Below are 18942 nucleotides of genomic sequence, written 5' to 3'. Positions count from 1 at the left end.
GGGAGGCCCAGGGGGTGGACACATGGAGAATTGTCTCCCAGCGGGTGCTCCTTGCTGCCTTGTTAACACCCTTGGCCACTGTCAGATTCCAGAAAAAAGGTGTCACCCTTCTGAAGAGTGGGGACAGGGGAGGGGGCTGGGAGAGGCCCAGCCAGCCGGAGAGGGAGGTAGCAATGTGGCTGCTTTGGGTGGGAGTGTGGCTTAGTCCCCGAGGACTGTGGACAGGAAGGTGCCCCGTGACACTGCAACTCTGGTCACCAGAGTGGACTAGGCGGGGGCAGGTGGCAGGGGCAGACAAGGTTTTCTATTCCTCACCACACTGGGACTGAGTGGCCGGGAGGGGACAGGGTGGGACAGCAAGGCAGGGCACTGGGAACTGTGCAGGTCACAGAGCCCTGTGTTTGATGAGGGCTGGCCACTGCCCCGCCTCCCTTTTCTGAAGTCTCAGAGCTCAGAGGTCCTGCATGGTACCCGAGGGCCGTCAAGGAGAATGGAAGTGGCTGGAGCTTCCTTTATTCCACAGGGCCAGAGGGGACGCTTGAAAACATGCCAGGCAGGGTCACATCTGCTTAGGCTTCTAATCCCCAACCCGTCCTGGGCTGGCATGGGAGCTGGACTGCAGAGCGCTGCTGAGCCCATTGCCCAATCCTGTGCCGGGGGTAGTTCTTTATCCAAACCATCTGTATCAGTTTCCTGTGGCTGCTATAACAAATCACCCGAAACCTTGTTGCTTCAAACAACACACATGGATTCTCTTACAGTTCTGGAGGTCAGAAGTCTCCAAATCAGTCTCACTGGGCTCAAGTCAAGGTGTTGACAGGGGGATTCCTTCGGGAGGTCCCAGGGGAGAATCCGTTGCCTTGTCTTTTCCAGCCTCTAGAGACCACCTGCATTCCTCTCCTCAAATCACTCCAAACTCCTGCTCCCTTCACTTCTGGTCCTGACTCGGACCCTCCTGCCTTCCTCTTTGAAGGATCCTTGTGGTTACATTGGCTCACCTGGATAATCCAGATAGTCTCCCCACGGCCTTTAACAAAATCCCTTTACCACGTGAGAGCATATTCACAGGTCCTGGGAATTAGGATGTGGACACCTTTGGGGGGATGTTATTCAGCCTTCCACACCATCCATCTAACCTGCAGCTGGAATGGGGAGGCGTTCTGCTGATATACTGTCCTCCCGGGGGCCCTAGGTGTGCCCCAAGAACCCTCCCCAGTCCTCTCCAGGCTGTTGGGTGCCTCTCACCAGGGCCCCAGCAGCCCCAGATCCTTGCCTGAGGCCAGGTTGGACTGTGGGCTCTGGGATCACAGTGGGTTGCCATCAAGAGCTGGCAGCAGGGGCTGAGGGAGGTTTCGTTAGCTGGCTGTTTCCCAAACAAGGCCAAGAAATATTTACAGGGTGACGACATCTGAATGCCCGGGATGGGGTACAAATGAAACAATGAGCACTTTGGTACCAGAGAGGAGTCTGGGTGGTGGCGGCTGAAATTCCATTCATATTTGTGCCTGCAGATAAACACTATTAATACTGAAGGGCTGTGTCCTGCAGAGTGACGGGTGGGCCAGAGGTCCATGGGGGTGGTAGTGCAACACAAGTCTTGTCCCCAGACTCGGCCCTTGTTCTGGCACAGTGGGTTGGCCGCAGGGCTGGCTCCTTCCTTCTCCAGTGAGGGTTTTTGTGTGAACAAGGGGTCTGAAGACGGGGGTCAGGACATGTCTCCACCCCTGCCTGACTTTAGCATCTGACCAACTTGAGGTCAGCTCAGCAGAGCCCTCATTGAACAGGATGGCCTCCCTCCATTCTCTGCCTTGGAGGATGAGGCTTCTAAAACTTTCTCCCAGGCTGGATGATAATGTAACATCACATCACCTATGGCCTTTAATTTTCACCCCAGGGGATCATGAACTGGGGGTGAGAGTATGTGACAAGTAATCTGGTACTAATTGTTAAATCACTAAAGACTGTGAATGTGTTTCCTTAAAAGAAAGCATCACAGCAAAAGAGAAGTTGGGCCCTGGCCTACGTGCCTATTAGTTGGAGCATTCATCCCGTGCACAGAAGGGATGTGGGTTCAATTCCCGGTCAGGGTACACACCCAGGCTGTGGGTTCCATCCCTGGTGGGGCACGTACAGGAGGCAACTAATTGATGTTTCTCTCTCACATCAATGGTTCTCTCTCTCCCTCTTCCTCTCTCTAGAAAACAAACAAAAAAGACCCTGGACACCTAAAGGCTCCAAGACAGACCCTCCTTCACTAGGACAGCAAAGCCATAATGGAGAATAGAACTGAGGGTGGGGAGGCCAGGCCACAGTGAGGCCAAGGAAGCAGGAAGCTGGGTCCAGGCCAGCCCCAAGTTCTAGGGAAAGCCTCAAGGGCAGCTGTCTTCAAAGTGGGCGGGTGCGGCCTTGGGGGTGCACCAGATGATCCCTGGGGTACATGAAGAAAACCGAGCTCCTGTGTAAACTTATGTCATCCTTCAAAATGTTCAAGCACACTGTATAATATATGTAGTATGTTGGTATGTGGCATAATGCATAGTAGATGTGGATTGTTATAGACCTCTCGGCAAAGGCGGCCAATGTAAATGTGGCCTGGATGCTCACCACATGGGGCTTCTCCATGTGCTGTGCCCTGGGAGCAGTCTCTGTTCAGATTGCCATTCTGGCCCTGGACTCTCCAGTGGGCCAGGTAGGCAGCACGGGGCCCAGGGCCACCTAAGGCAGCAGTCGTCAACCTTTTGAACCTCATGGACCACCAGTTGGCGACCGCTGACTAAGGGACATATGGCAGTTCAGAGAGACCTACTCTAGCTGGCCCTGCCGGACCCTCTGCCTCCTCCCATGCATCTCCAGGTTTCAGCCTGACCTCGAGGCCCGACGCAGCTTCCACCATGCTCATCCTCTCACTGGCTCAAATCACAATCCCCTCAGTGGGCCCCTCCTTGCTTCTCTACCCCCCACCCCCAGCTGTGAGGCCCAGGCCTTGGCCTTCGTAACTCCTTGGGCCTCTCTCCTTCTGTAATACCTGCTCCGGCTCAAGGCCTGTTCTGGGAACACCTGCGCGCTGAATGAACACATTGCTTCAGACACATCTGCTTCCCCATTCAGGGATCTCTTTATTCAATCTGCAAACTGTCAGCAAGTTGGCCCAGCCCGCTAAGACCTCCTCTGAGGGCACACAATCAAAATGCATTTGGTGCCTTTCTTATGACCAAGAGCTGACTCCCAACATCTTTGGGGCCCCCAAGGCAATTCAATGGTATCTGCTTTGTCTTGTTTCCTTTTTTCCTAACAGAATTCCAGAATAAAAATAGAGCTCTATCATATATATATATATTTATACACACACTTACATATATCGAGATCCTTCAACCAAGTGGCAAAGGATCTGCTGCTCTCCGCAGTGTTGCTCACCTGGCGGAGGCCAGGAGGCACAGGCTCTCCCTGGGAAGCACCTGGGGGCGCAGTGCTGAGCCGGTGTGGCGAGGAGGGGGGCCTCCCACAGAGAGACTGGGCTATGATAGACCTGGGCACTCCTTGCCCGGCCTTTCCACACATCTTAAACTGAGAGATGTACCTAGAGCTTTAAAACTAAAACCCAAAGTTTTAGTTTTAAAGAATAAAGACAAGATAAGACAAGAATTCCCCTGATAGGCCCGTGGGGAGACCAACTTCTTGGGGAGAATTTCAGGAGCATCTTGCAGCAGGCTAGGGGAGCAGCAGGGAAGACACCCACCACCAGCACCCAGGACCCCTGCAGACAAAGGGGTCTAGTATCCAGAGGCCTGCTCGACCAGTGGGAGGTGCCGGGCAGAGACAACCAAATGGCCAGGGTGGGGCTTGGGTTGCCCAAGAAAGCCTGCGGAATGGGTTGTGGGAGGTGAGATGAGCTGGGACAGTCCGAGAGACTCCCATCTCCAGAGTGACGTGCATTGTACCTACTGCCCAGAAAGGTAAGGCGTGAAGGAATGTGCTGATGTAAGCTACTAGAAAGGGCTGGGTCCAGCAGCCACGTTTCTGTCCTGAGGCCCATCCTGGGGCTATGGCCTAGGCTCTAAGCAGGCTGCTTTAGCTGGGGTGTCCAGGAAGATGGAGATGGATGGAAATGGAAGGTTAGTTAAGGCCAGTGCTGTGTCCCCGGCCAGACACCAGAGGCCCCGAGGTCACTTGGCAGCAGAGGGGTGCACAGTGGATCCCAACTGGCCTCATCAGGCAAAGGTCAACGCCAGGCATTATCCACTAACTCAGCCTGGGAGAGGAACCCAGCGGTCCATCTTCTCCCCACTTGCCAGTGGAATCAAGCTGTGACTGCTCTGGGCAAGACCTGAGAGTGATCCAAAACCCTGTCCTGAGACTGGGGCATGGGACCAGGGCTGCGGGCTCCCCAAGGCACAGAGGCACAGCGGGGTGAAGGACAGCTGTGAGGCTCTCAAGGAGCGAGTCCAGTCACCGGGACTCTCCCGAGGCACCATGGAAGGAGCCCGGGAAAACCCTTGGCCCAGCCAGAGGGCAGCTTGCAGGGTTCGTCTTTGGTGCTGGAGAGCAGAGAGCTGAGGTTCGAGACTAAAGCTTGTGCAAAGCCGGAAATCAAGGGTCAAGGGATGTTGAGGGAGGGTGGCAGGTATGGGATAGGGGTTTCCAGATGGGGAGGTAACCGAGCCACACAGACCTGACTACACATTTAGATGCTGCACAGATACTCTGGGGAGGGGCCCCCATGTTGATGTGGCCTCCCAGCTACTTCCTTGCTCATAAATGCCACAATGCCTGAGTCCCAAAGAGCAAGGAATTTGCTTTTGATGCAAATCTGGTCCACCCAGCTTGATGAGCAGCTCCCAGACCCAGCTGGCCCCGGAGGGAACGCAGGGTGGGGTGGGGGAGGCGAGGAGAACTAGGGCTGCAGCTTGCAGAAGTGTTCCCTAGAGATGTATTTCCCTGAGGTCCTATTCCTCCCCCAACCCATGCTCCCTGCTTCCTGCCCCCCCTCCCCCCCACCCCTGCACGGGGCAGCCCCTCCCGCCCTGCTGCTGCGGGGTGTCAGAGCTCTCTGGGGATGATGGAGAAGGGCAGCACTGGGCTGCTGGCCTCCAGCTCCAGGGCGGTGAGGAAGCAGTCGATGGCGGCCTCGCTCTGGCCCTGGGCCTGCAGCACTTCGCCCAGGCCCTGCCATGCCTCGTGACAGGTGCTCTGCCTTTCCACGGCGTCCCGCAGCACCTTCTGGGCCAGGGACTTGTGGCCCAGCCGACTCAGCATCAGACCCTGGGGAGCAAGCACAGGGCGGGGGTTAGTGAGGATGTCCTGGGGCAGGGGCATCCTGGCGATCAGGGCCAGGAGCGGTGTCTCTGGCTTGGATTTGGTCAAGTGACCATGCCCGCGACTAATGCAAATCCTACCGGTCCCCACCACAGACCCGCTTCCAGCCCAGCCTCCCAGATCGTGCACTGTGGGAGCTGTGTCCCTCCTGACCCCAAAGCGTGGTCTTTCAAGTCAGCAGACCTGGCTTGGAGTGTCCCCCTGACCAGCTGGGAGATCCTGGACAAGCCGCCATGCTCTGGCCCTCATTTTCCTCGTCTATAAACAGGAAAGACCACAGTGGCCACCTCGAGGGTTGTCGTGAAGTTTACACGAGTCAGTTTATGTAAATGCTTGAACAGTGTCTACCTGCCTGAGTCTAGTTAACGGGTCTTTCTCCCAGCCTTGCTGCCACACTGCCCTTCTCCCCAGGGACGCCCCGAGATACAGAATGTATGCTGCAGGCTCCGGCTTCTGTCACCCGGGGCAGGACCTCAAGCTTGTGGGCGGGTGGGGGCAGCTCCTTTGCCTGCATCAGCAGCCGTTCTTCCTAGGGATGTCTGGGTCCTGGGACCTAATGCCCATCGCAGGCTGGCCTGGCAGGTGAGGGCCACGGACAGTCAGATAGCCGGGGACCAGGGATGCAGGCTGAATGAAAGGAGGATTCTGGGAGGCCAGGAGCTTGGCCTTACATTTGGCTCCAACAACCCTGTTGCCAGAGAGATATAGGAAGTGACAGGAATTGTCACACAAAAAGGGCTGTGAAGTGAAACTGGCACCCTGCCCCTCTACGTCCACTTCCACCCACACGGGAAAGGGTGCAGGGAGCTAGGGGGACAGCGTGGTGAGCAGAGGGAGGGGCCTGGGGCTGTTTTTGGCCTCTGTTCCCATAAAGGCTTCTCTGCACCATACCGACTCACTGATCTGTGTCCCAGCCCTCAAAGGTGGCATAGGATGGCAGCACGGGGGCGGGGGGGGGGGAGGGGAGGCGGAACGCTCTTCTCGGTCAAAGATACGAGGTAACACAGGAACACTGACTTCCTTGGACAGGCGGGGGCCAGGGTGGGGTGGGGAGCTGCCTCCTATGTGCCCGGAGCCCCTCTCGGGTGCCCGCCCACGGATGGCCATGTACATTTTTAGCTGGAACATTTTCATCCTCACCACGCTCCCCAGAGTTAGGCCCTCCGTTGCCATGGAGACCCACTAGGAAAGATGCACATGCCTGATTTCATAAAGTCCTCCGAGAGCCTGGAACATGACCAATTAGGCAAGAGAAGATGGCGCTCAGGAAGCCCTAGTAAAAGCTCTGCCCGCCCCCCTGCGGGAGGCGCTGGCTGGTGGTCCTGCGGCCAGGGGCTAGGAAAGGGAAAGAGGGACGTACTCAGGCTCCTCAAGCCCGGCTGAAGCCATCCCCGGGAATGAATCACGGGGATGAGGCCTGAGGCCGAGGACAGGGGAGGGCAGGGGAGCTGTGACAGGCGGAGCCTCAGGCGGGCCCCAGCTCCAGCTCGGCTCTGGCCAGATGGGAGCGGTGCTGACTCAGGGCTGCCCGGACCGGAGGGCTGTGCCCGGTCTGGCCAGCGAGGGCTCCGGGCCAAGCTGTTCTGCCCGCAGGGCCTGGGAGCTGGACCCTGAGCAGCTCACAGGGAGGAGGGAAGGAAGGCGAGACGACAGGCTGCCAGACACCAAAATTAAGCACCAAAAATGGAAGGTTTGAGCCCTGTGAGTGCTGCCGATGGGGGAGCGACAGAGGGCAGATGGGCAAGGCCGGCCAGCAGGGCTTCCCAGTGCGGGGCGGGCCGCAGTAGCTTCACACGCTAAGGTTGCTATATGGCGCTTCCATGTGAGATTCTATTTGAAAAGAGGGCGCTGTCTGAAAACGAGTTTGCAAACCCCTGATCTCAAGGAGCGTGTGGGTGTTTGGGAAGGGGCCAGGTGTGTCTGCAGGCTGAACAGGGCTTCATGCGTGTGTGGGTGCCGTTCTCCGTTTGGGTGTGCAGCAGGCTCGGCATGCTCTGTGCAGAGGACAAGTCAGGGCTCCACAGCCACAGGAACCCCAGCCCTGCCCCTGACACGTGCAGTGGCCCTGGGCAAGTGGCCCGTTTCCTCTGAGCCACGGTTTCCTCATCTGTAAACTGGGGAACAGAGGAGTCCTTCCTCGCCGGCTACGGAGAGGAGTCCGCAATGATGAATTTGAAATCGCGGGGCACATGATGGGCAGAGGGCAAATGGAGTGTCCCCGGGATGAGCAGAGAATCCTGGGAGGGGGCGAGGGGGTAGAACAGCTGATTTTTCTAGAGGGCAGGGCTCTCTGTGGGGAGACTGTGGGCGAGGCTGGGGTTGGATCACATCTCCCCCCCCCCACCCTGGGGTGCTGACCTTAGAGCCTGAAAGGAGACACCGGGCTGGGGTCAGGCTGGGGCCCAGAGGCCCGGGGCTGGTAACAGGATCTGCTGCCACCTGCCCGAGACACCAGCCTGTTCATGTTTGGTAGCAACTCGGAACTGTTTGCTGCTTGACAACTGGACAGAGCCCACCCCAGGAAGACTGTAGGTCTCACCTGCTCTGCCCCCGGCCTGCACTGCCAAGGGCCTGGCACCCCTGCCCCCAGCTGCCCGGCGAATGGGTCTTCAGGGAGAGGGAGGGACCACAATTCCATTCAAATATCCTGCGGACTCGTCCCCACCCTGACCAGGGGCATCCCGAACCCAGAGAAACCAGACCTGCTGGTGACCCTAACTTGGGAGAGGCCACAGTTGTGTTGCCCTCACACAGGGATCAGAAAGGGAGTGCAAGTTGCTTAAGGCATGGAGAGGGGCCAGGGTTGCTTATAGCTGCTCAGGGAGGGGCAGGGGAAGTCCCAGAAATTCCTGACTTCCTCCATTCCTTCCTCCCTCCCTCCTTGGGTTTCAGGGAGGGGGGAACATCTGGCCACATCTCACCTCCCTGGGACCTGCTCCCCAAGACGCCTTCCCTGAGGACAGCAGCCCCTCCTGCCCACACCACCACCTGGACATTGTGCTGCATGACCGTGGGATCCAATGTGATCCCTGACCTCCATCGGAGCTCGGGTGGGAGGGCCCTGGGCTCAGAGCCAGGTACACCAGAGGCACTTGTGGGTGCTTAGTGACCTGCTTAGGGCCTCGGGACAGGCAGCCTGAGGGGGCTCTCCCTGTTAGGAGCCCAGGTTTTCTGTAGCGTCAGGGACTGTAGCCTGGGATGGGGATGGAGAAAAAGGATCCTGTCTTATTTTTCAGAATTGCCCCTGCACACCTCTCACCCCATTCATTCAGTGCCTGACACTGTCCTGAGGGGCTGGGTGGCAGGACGGCCGCTGGCTGTGCGTGCCTTTGTCTCCTTTTGGGGGTGGCCTGCCCTGGGAAGTAGTCCCCAGTGCTAGGCCAGCTGCAGGCCGCGCTGAGAGCTCCCTCCCCGCCCCTACCCTCAAGTATTTATAGCAGTTATTTTGGGAATTTTCTTTCTGAGCTCAAGGCACATTCCTGGGATTCTGTCACAACCTCTCCAGCTGGGAAGCCGGGAATCAGCTGGAGGCTGCTGGAGCCTCTTGGTCCCTGCAGCCTCCTGCTTGGGGACCCTGGGGCTGCTGGGAGGAGCCCCTGGAGGGGTCACCTCTGAGGCTGCTCCACAGGAAGGCTCCCTGCCTTCACCCATCCTGGGGGCTGACACGCCCAGCGAGGAAGGCCCGCATTCCTGCACGCTGGATTCTCCCAGGTGTGTCAGCCTCAACCTGTCTGACCGGACTGGGAATGAGGCGGCTCTCCGGGCCGAGAACCCAGCCCACACATCGCCACGTCCATCTTGAAGCTGGGGTGGCCCCAAAACCACAGGCTGGTCCCACTTCCCTGTTGGGAGAAAGGGCACAAATCCTTCTAGATCCCACCCAATGCCTGGCTGATGACACCCCCAGAATTCCCCCAGGCTCTCCTAGGAAGAGGCCCCTGTGGAGAGAGCCCAGCCTAGGGGGAGCCCCCTCCCTGGTCACAGCCAGGCCCTCGGGGCTAAGTCAGGAGGCTGTGGCGAGGCCTCTGGACTTCGGGTTTTCGAAGAGAAGACCCTGTGATTGGCAGTGGGAAGGGGGCCCCTGGCAGAGGTCCAACTCTGGGACCAGGAGACAGAGCCACAGGGGTGGTGCTGGCCTGGTGGCCAAGGGGAAAGGGCTGAACCCCGCTCCTCCAGACAGAGCGAGTCTTCCGGACCATTGATCCTGGGCTAAGCCGGGCCGCAGCGCTGCACTAGCATGCCCATCTGAACCTGAGACAGGCTCACAGCTTCCTTTCCACTTCTTGGTGGGGCTGGCGTGCACTTCAGGAGCCCACGCACAGCCTAAGGCGTTCCAAAAGCCAGGGGGCCGCCCTCACCTTCTGGAAGGTCTGAGCCTGGGCTGAGGGCTCAGTGTGTTGGGGGGCTGTGTCAGGCTGGGGGTGAGGCAGGGTGGGCAGGGGCCTCCAAACACCAGAGAGGCCCGTGCTGGGGAACACGCCTGTGCACCTCCCACCTCCCCCACAGTGAGCCCCAGAACTCTCTCTTCCTCCTCCTTCTCCACTTTCCTATCAGGGACTACAGACCCCAGGCAGCACTGGGGAGGATGAGAAACACAGAACTCACAGTAAAACCACCACCCAGCAGGGCAAATGACCAAGACCTTCCTTTTAAAGTTCTCAGTCAACAAGAAGCAATATTCCCCATCAACTGGAGCTGGTGGGGCAGAGAGACTCCACTGACCGAGGGGCTCCGCGTGTGCACGAACTCAGGTTCCACACAGCAGAGGCGACTTTGGGTCCTCCCAGTCCTCGGGGGGCCAGACCCGCTCAGCCCCCTGCCACAGCTCACGAGGCCGACAAGGAGGGAGGTCTGGGGCAGATGGGCGCCCTGGGCCTGAGGGATGGGGCCCCAGGAACCAGAGACCCTACTGTTCCGAGAGCTGCAGCCTCACCCAAAGTCAGGGAACATCCAGAGGCCGGGCGCCGAACCAGCCTGGCAGACGGCGGGCCGGAGAGCAGGGCTGAGCAGGGCTGAGCAGGGCTGAGCAGAGCTGAGCAGGACCTCCTCAGAGCCTGGCCTTTTGCACTCCTGCTCTCCCTCGGCCCCGGGCCCCGGCATAATGCCCCTTTAGCCGAAGCCTTCCACCCAACATCCGAGACTGTAACACCCGGTCTCAAATTTCCCTGGTCCCTCAGCTCACATTCTCGCTCTCAACAAGGTCAGCCAGGCCTTGCCCTGTGTATGCACTTGTCCCAGCCACAGGGCAGTTGGGGCTGATGCCCTGCACATCCTGCCTTGGCTAGAGTCAGCTGGGGGGCTCCTTCTTGAGGCCGGAGCAGCTTGGCTACAATGAGTCTCTGGGCTTGGCTCCGGGCTTCCCTCTGCAAACCAAGAGCATCTGAACCTGCCTGGGGGCTGCACTTCTAAATGAAAAAGAGAAAAGTAACCCCAGCTCCTGGGCCATTAACTTACGGAGCTATTCAGCCTAAGTGTAACAGGAGCCCTGTGCGCTTGGCACCATGGCTCCCATTTTACGGATGAGGACACTGAGGTTCTGAGAGGTTGAGGGACTTGGCCAAGGTTAAACAGCAAGTACAGGCAAAGTGGGACTCAAGTCCAGGTCAGTTAGACTCAAAGGCTGTGCTCTACCTCCAGGCACACGCTGGCTCTGACACAGGCTTAAAAACTGTCCCAGCCAACCAGCCCCGGAGGCAACCTCAAAGGTAGCTCTGAGGTCCGAACATGACAGGCCGGCAGCTTCCTTTCCACTTCCTGGTCCACGGGGCTGGCGCGCACTTCAGGAGCTCGCTCACAAGCCTAAGGCTTTCCGAAACCCAGCGCCAGGGGAGCCGCCGTCACCTGCCCAGCACCCCCTCCCTGCCTTTTTAGCACTCTGCTGACACTATGGGCCACCTGGCAGAGCAAGGAAATGTGGGTCAATGACCCTCACCCCATAGCAGCCTGGTCAAAGGTGGGCTCAGGCCACTTACCACCAAGTCTTCCATGCAAATGGTGAAAAATAACGCCTGATGTTAAGTTATCTTCCCACGGTCTCAGCTCATCTGAGCCCTAAAACTATCCCTTGGCTCACAAGGGCTTGGATTATTTTCTTCATTAGATAGAAAACTAAGCCAGTGACGCGAAGAAATCTCTGTGCCCCCATAGCTGGAGGGCTGGCAGGTTGGTTGTCTGTCTTAGATGAGTCACCTCTACTGTCTGCTCCTGCCTCCAGGACGCCTCCAGGACGGATGGCCCAGTCAGGGGAGGGTAATGGGGTGCGGGGGAGCTCTGTGTAGCCACAGGTCACCTCTTAGGCCTTAGAGAGCAGAGACTTCTTGTTGGATCCTGGAGCACCTGCAAACGCCCGGCCCAGAACCTCAGGGCTAGGTGAGACAGAGCCCTGGGCCTCACTGACTCAGAACCCACTTTGGGGGAGGCCAGGGGTGTGCTGGGGGGTTCTGGGGACTTGGGATGTGCTGCAGCACGCCCTAGTCTGGGGAGAGGGGGGCAAGAGGCTCTGGGGTCATCTGGGGCTGGCCATGCCCTTGATCCCCCTCAACTCACTTCACGAACGAGACAGCAGCCTCAGGCTGGGAGCATGAGGGAACAAATGCAGGGACTCATTCACGGCCACGCTCTCATCAGAGGGCAGTGGATGTAGAAACGCTGTCTACCCGTCCTTCCAGGGGCATCTGGAGGGAGAAGAGGCCAGGTCACGTGGCCATGACTGCTTCAGAAATTACATCTCTGGGAATTACGTCACAGCTGAAGCTCACCCAGGGCAATCTTCCTGCTGCTGGGGTGCCTGAGGAGGAAAGGGTTCTGGGGATATGGGGCAGCAGGAACCTGGAGCTCTGTCCCAAGAAGAAGGCATGACCAGGGACAGGGGCCAGTGAGGGGCAGGAAACCCCTTCCTAAGAGTGTGCCCCTGGGAGAGAAGGGCGGGGTGCCACCCACAAATGCAGGTGGCAGGAATGCACCCATACCTGCCCACTGATGGCTGAGGCTTTCTCTGTAGTGAGACGGGCTGCATCAAAGCATCCATACTCCCACTCAGCCAAGGGGAAGGCAGGGAGAGTGAGTTGGTCGGTAGCCAGGGCTAGGGACCCTCTTCTCATTAAGGTCAGGTGATTCAATGCAACCCCTCTTTGTGGGGGGCTCTCATTGGCGTGGCCAGTCCATCAGTCACACTCGGGCTCTCTGCCATCCCCAAGCATCCTGCTCCCTTGGCGATGCAGAGGGGCTCCTGGGAGGGGCAGGGCAGAGACAGGCTCAAAGAGACGGGTGCAGGCTGCCTGGGGATCCTTCTCTGCCTGAGACCCTGCAGCCCTCTCTGAAGCACCCAGGGGCCAACCCCTCTGCTGGTCTTGGGAAGGACCCTGCTTTCTTTCTCATGTCTCCTCAGGGGCAGGCAGGTGAAGTTCAGGCTCCCCCTTCTTAACGAGACTCTTCTGCCAGTAAATGAACTTCTGCACACCAGGGCGAGTGGGCGGGGTTTCCTGCTACCTGGAGGGGAGGCTGGGACCCAGCCGGCACAAACTGTCGGACCTACTGCCAAGAGTTCACTGGGAATGTCCGTCTGCAGAGAGCATGCCCCTTTCTTCCTGTACTTTGGCACTCTCTCGAAGCAGCCTGGCCTCCTTGCGTCTGGCACAGGTGGCAGCTGCAGGACCAGGGCTGGAGGACACAGGCTCCTCTGGGACTCTGCTGGGGGCACTGGCAAGGAGGTGCCTCTTTCCCGCCTGACCTGAAAAACCCGAGTGGAGCCAGACCATGGCAAGGTCTCTGTCACATTCAGGGCAGGAGGGCAGCAGGGTGGGGAGAGAACCTGCGTCCGGGCCAAAGTTCATATTCTTAGAAATGCCTGAACCCTGGCTCCTGAAGGCTTTCTCCAGCCTGTCCCAGGGAGAGGCCACAGGGAGGCCTGGAGGCTGGCCTATTCCTGTTTGGTGACCCTGTGCTAAGAACTGCAGAGCCAGACCTGACCTCACAAGGCTCACTGAGTCTATCCTCACCTTCCCCTTTCCAGACCTCAGGGAGTGGGACTCAGCCATGACCTCAGAGGGCTCATGAGGGACCCAGAGCTCCTCCAGCCCAGGCTGTGGCCGGGCTCTCAGGGGCCAGTGTCCTCACAAAGCCACAGTGGCATGATAAGGCCAGGATGTCCTGCATCCTGGCCTTACCATGCCCTCCCTGGGAACCTGCCTTTTCAGTGACTCCGTGGGGGTTGGGGTGGGGGGAATGGAGAGAGGGAGCACCAGTTCCCTCCCATGCTCTTTTCTCTGGATACTTCTCCAGGGATGCACCCACCCCTGGAGTTCACAAAGGCTCAGATAATGGAGGTGTGCTCTCATTCTCTACTGACTATTTTGACAGTGACTCCTTTAGATACATGACAAACTGACTCAGGCCGACGAGTAGTGGCCGCCATCATGGTGTGACATGGGGAAAATATCCCAACGTCACATCTGTGCTCAGTGGGGGAAAACTGCTGTGATTGATTGGTAATGTCTGTCATGGGTGAAGGGTGATTGATTGGTAATGTCTGTCATGGGTGAAGGACTGGAGAGGTGGCATAGCTGCTGTTTTGTCTTCTCTGATATTGCATTGTGGACTTTTAGAAGCACTTTCACATGCGATGCTTCATTTGATTAGAACATGGGTCTAGGGATGATGCAGATCATTATTCATTTATGAAGGGAGACAGCAGGAGCACTGACGTCAAATGTGCCTTTCTCTAAGTCATCCACATGAATCAGGGCCAGAGCCAGAGTGAGGCCCGACATCCTGAGTCTGAGGTCAGTACCGGGGAGACACTAGCTTGGGGAATGCCAGAGATCAACCTGCCAAAGTGTTCGTGTGTCTCTGGGAAAAGAGCGTTTGGTAAATCTCCCCGGGCTTGAAATTTGCTATTCTGTATGCATATGCATAGGGTGCTGGCAGGAACAGAGCGTGTGGAAGGGGATGGTCTGCCCACGCTGGAGCAGACGGCCCCTCTGGTTGCTGGTAGCTTTAAACGTGGCAGGCCTGCCTCCAACTCGCCCCAATTTCATCACAACGGCCAGGCACCCCGGGAAGAGAAGAGGGACCATTTCAGGGAGCCACTCTAGACAGCTCTACAGTTACCATGGAAACTCACCCTTGAAAACTGCTTCAATTTCAGGGAAATAGCTACAAACAATAATAAGCATAAATGAAAAATGGTACACTGTTACTTCAAAATTGTACTTGTTATTGGATTTCGTCGGGTTTTAGGATCTGAACGGCAGGCTCATATCCGCGAGCACAGAGGAAAGCAGACATCTCTGCCTGGCTGCCGGCCTAATGACATAGCCCACATCCTCCCTCCCACCTCCCTAATCAAGTTTCTGGATGTGACCTCCGGGGAGGCATTCATCAGAGGAGCTCATGTCTGAACTGTGGGAGGAAGGAGGATGTGCCTCGCAAAAAACAAACATTTGCTGAGCAGACTGGAAGCAGCACGGAGCCATGTGGAGGGGACATGGGCGAGGGAGTGATGTCACTGTGCAGGCTTTCTTCAACGGAGACGGACATTGGCATGGGCCGCGGCTAGAAAGCCAGGCGGTGGGAATAATAGCTGAGCAGGGAATCTCCGTCCTGACCTGTTTTCAAGGGCTCTCGGGGTTGGAAAGGACCTTATAAAGACGACCTTGTCCAGCTCCTACCCCTATGTGATGCTTCTATTCTCTTGGCTACATCCTCACCTGATGACTCCTGAGTTCGGGCGTGGACTTTTCTAGGAGTTATACCATTTTTCCTGACACTGAGCTGGAATCTAACTCCCTGTAGCTTCTCCCGAACAGTCAACCTCGTTTGGCAATGCTGGCCCTGCAGCCTCCTGCAGTCATTCCCCTGGTCCTTCGGTGTTTTCCATGCGGCAGACGTTAGTGGCCTCTCGTGGCTGTTCTCAGAGCTCTCAAAGGGGACAGGGAGTCTCTGTTGCTAACTGTGGGCTCCTAAATCATACTTTAAAAATCACTGTGCCTATGCAGGCCTGCACGCTTTCAGATCACCTCATTTATCCTGATACCCGCTCTCTGAAAGCAGCTAAGGAAGGCAGGGGAAAATAGTTACACCTAGGGTCCACTGTACTACCTGTTAGGGAACCCCACTGCATAGGTAAGTAAAAACGAGGTACAGAGAAGGTGGCTGACCTGCCCGTGATCACCCAGAGAGACGGCAAGGCCTGGACAAGAGCACCAGCATTCTGCTCCTACTCTCCGAACCTCCCACAGGAAGGCCACTGAGCCTTGGGCACCCACGTTCTGAGCCCCATGACCTGAGATTGGGGGTCCCAGGGGTCATTTTCAATGACAGCCTACCCTGGGACATCTGCTGAATCCTGCCAAGGACCCCCTCTGAAATGGGGAAGGCAGCCCAGTGATCAGGGAGGCCGGAAAGACCCCCCCAGAGAAGAGCATTTTGTTATCCGGAGTCTCCAGGATCTGGGTGAGGTTCTGATGTGTAACAGTGAAAGCCCCTTGGGGCTAGACTGCCATATGGAAACGTACAGCAAAAAGTCACAGATATATGCCCCGATCCTCCCGGATTCTTTCATCCGCTCCGCAGGCTCTGACCGAAGGGACCTGCCCGGCCCCTGAAGGAAGGAGCGTGGCCTTTCCCAACAGAGCAGCGAGGAAGCCGCCTCCCCGCAGACACCAGGGGACAGTGGCAGCAAGGCGCTTGCAGGCAAGGAGGGGGCGAGGGGAGAGGAGGGCCCTGAGGCCTTTTGCAGGCGTGTGGGGCTGACTCACCAGGCTGTGCATGATGCGCACGCCGTCGGGGTTCACCGTGAGCGCCTCCTTGTACAGCTGCTTGGCCTCCTCCAAGCTGCCCTTCATCTCGGCCAGCCGGCCCCGCATGTACAGCACCGAGTGTGAGGTGGGGAAGAGGCCCGCTGCCTCCTGGATGCAGAAACCGGCTTCCTTGAGGTGCTGCTGCTCCATGAACAGCTCAGCTGCGAAACCAGGAGGACAGTGGGCGGTGAGAGTGTGGGAAAGTCAGAGGCAGCGGCCCCTCTGCGGGAGCCCGTCTCAGGTGACGGGAACCATCCCCACGAGCCAGCCCAGGACAGGCTCGCTCTGCGTGCTCACCGCGTCAGGCACTGTGCTCCGTGCTCCACACAGACCCTCTCAGCCCATGCTCACAAAGCCCTGTAGAGCAAGCCCTGCTATCGCCCCGCTTGAGGGAGGAGGAAACGGAGGCACAGAGAGGGTAGGGAACTCGCCTGAGGCTGCGGGGGGAGTAAGTTAGGAGCCAGGCTTTGCATCGGGCCATGGACTTCAGAGCCCACGAGGGGCACAGGGGCAGCTCCTGGAGTTCGGCGATGGCTCAGGTGACTGACTGTTTCCGAGGCCTTTCACACTTGTTCACTGTGTCCGGGGAGGGAGGCTGACAGTGCTCACTGAGGGAGAGCCCAGTGATCCTGCCAAGGATGGGCTGGGCAGGCGAGGAGGAGAGAGGCCCAGGGAGCCCTGTGAAGGGGCAGAGCTGGGCTCCACCCAGGAGAGTAACAGCTACCGAGCAGCCGGCGCGGACTGAGAGCTGACTGTGGGCCAAGGCCCGACTGTGTGAGCATCTCCGCTCATTAATCCTCTCAAGTCTGGGAGGGAGGCGGTGCTCTCAGGAGCCCCACGTTAACAAAGTAGGCTGAGAGAGGGAGGCCCTCACCCCCATCCCTCAGTGGGAAGGGGCCAGGCAGGGCTGGGCCCCCAGCAGCTCCTGGCCTCCCTCCGGGGGACTTCCTTCCGCACGGAGAAGAACAGAGGACACACGCACAACCTGCCCCACAACCACTTTGCCTTCGTCCCCAGATCAGTGGGAAATGGGGCCGTTTCTTCAATCCCTGTCCGGCCCACATAAACGCACATTTCAAACCCTCCTGCGCAGGCACACACCCACAGCAGGTGCTTTCAGCATCACAGCTCTCTGAGGTTGCAGCCTGGCCTCTGGGCCCACTCAGGCCTCACGGCAGCCCCGGACCCGGCTGCCCCTCCTGAGGCTGGTGCCGGCGCACAGATGGGAGCACAGAAGGGAGGCAGAGCCTGGCTGTTCCTAGCAAAGGCTGGGGGCTGAGGTTACACAAGTTCAGGTTAGGGCTGGGGTGGGCTGGCTAACAGACATCCCAAAGGAAGCTCCCAGAAAGAGGCGGAAAACCGGGTTCAGGCACTCCATCTTCCTGCTCCGACAAGAAGCAGGAAGTGCCCTGACCGGTTTGGCTCAGTGGATAGAGCGTCGGCCTGCGGACTCAAGGGTCCCAGGCTCGATTCTGGTCAAGGGCATGTAACTTGGTTGCGGGCACATCCCCAGTAGGAGGTGTGCAGGAGGCAGCTGGTCGACATTTCTCTCTCATCGATGTTTCTGACTCTCTATTCCTCTCCCTTCCTCTCCGTAAAAAATCAATTATGCAGGAAGGAGGCCTAACTAAGGCCGGGACTGCAGCACACAGCACTTGGGTGCTTAGGAAGAATGTTGCCTGAGGCTCATTGTGTAATCGCGTAGCTTGCCACTTCCTAAAATACTACCCAGGGCTTCCTCAGCAAGGTACTCTTTTTCTTCAGTGGAGATGAGAATCTGGGAGAATGAGGGAATTAATTAAACACAGGAGCCAGGCTCCCAGGACAAGGCAAGAAAGGGAACGGCAGGCTCTTGTTCCCTGAACTGGAGATTCCCAAGACAGAAAACTCGGGGAGGTGAGCCCAGGAAGGGCTGGCCCAGTGGCCAGGGGTTTGGCTCTCTCAGCCTCGGCTCTCCTCGGCTCTGCTGCTGTGTTCCCTTCTGGGGCTGCTGCCTGGAGCTCTGAGCAGGCTGCCCGCCTAGCTAAGTGTCCAATGTGCAACTATTGCGTACGGACGGTGCGCCTGGCCCTCCCCCGAGGAGAAGGAGGGAAGCCACCAAACCACGGGAGTGACCGGGGCAGTGGAGTGACAAGTGCCAACTCTGAGTGTTCTAGGGCCTCAGAAGGGGTCAGGCCAGCTGTGCTGGTGTGGTCAGGGGAGTCTTCCTGGCGGCGGCCGCATTTGAGCTAAGGCCTGAAGGCCCGGGGCGCTGGGACTGGCAGAGAGGAGAAGGGGGGCTGTGCTAACCTGGAGGGCCAGCCCCACTGTGGCAGAAGGCAGGGATCACAAAGAGGAGAAGCAGAAGGAAGTGTGCAGTGTGCGTGCTGGGGGTGGGGAGGCCTTCCTGCACCAGCCCGCAGAGTGGCTTCCTCCCTGGCCAGGAGCTCAGCTCAGGCTGGCTCCCCGCTCCCCGAGACCTTGCTCCAGCAGGCCCGCCAGGCCTGGCCCACCTGGCCACCTGGTCTTGGCACGGCTCGTTAAGCTGTTTACAACTTGCCACCCTGTCTCCTGAGCTTCATCTCTGGAGCCTGTCCCTGATCCCTCCCTTGGGGGAGTCCTCAGTGTCTTGACATCAACAGATTTCAATTACAGGATCCCCACCTCCTTTCTTCCTTGGGGCCCTGGGCCTCGCCAGGCTGCCCATACACCAGAAAGCCTGCCCTGGAAGTAGGCAGGGCTGCTTTGCTCCAATGGACTTCATTACCAGTCAGGCAGGAAACCAGATGACACAGAACAGAGCCAGAGAAGCGAGGGCTCCTGAGGGCCTTGCAGACAGCCCCCCTGGCAG

The 18942-nt window shown here is 58.2% G+C and overlaps 1 protein-coding gene across 3 annotated transcripts in view; it reads right to left on the bottom strand.

Moving 5' to 3' along the window:
- Positions 1 to 5009: 5009 nt before the first annotated feature.
- The window catches only part of TTC7A (tetratricopeptide repeat domain 7A), a 106150-nt gene continuing 92217 nt past the window's right edge, over positions 5010 to 18942 (bottom strand). For all 3 annotated transcript variants that reach the window (XM_079791691.1, XM_079791692.1, XM_079791693.1), the window contains 2 exons: positions 16071 to 16273; positions 5010 to 5259 (listed from right to left, as the gene is read on the bottom strand). In XM_079791691.1, coding sequence (XP_079647817.1) covers positions 5038 to 5259; positions 16071 to 16273 — 425 coding nt within the window. In that variant the 3' untranslated portion in view covers positions 5010 to 5037. The remainder of the gene's footprint in view (positions 5260 to 16070; positions 16274 to 18942) is intronic.

Source organism: Cnephaeus nilssonii, assembly GCF_951640355.1.
Source record: "Cnephaeus nilssonii genome assembly, chromosome: 15".
NCBI classification, from domain to species: Eukaryota; Metazoa; Chordata; class Mammalia; order Chiroptera; family Vespertilionidae; genus Cnephaeus; species Cnephaeus nilssonii.
Note: the sequence above shows the minus strand (reverse complement) of the source record. Positions and strands in the feature narration are given on the sequence as shown.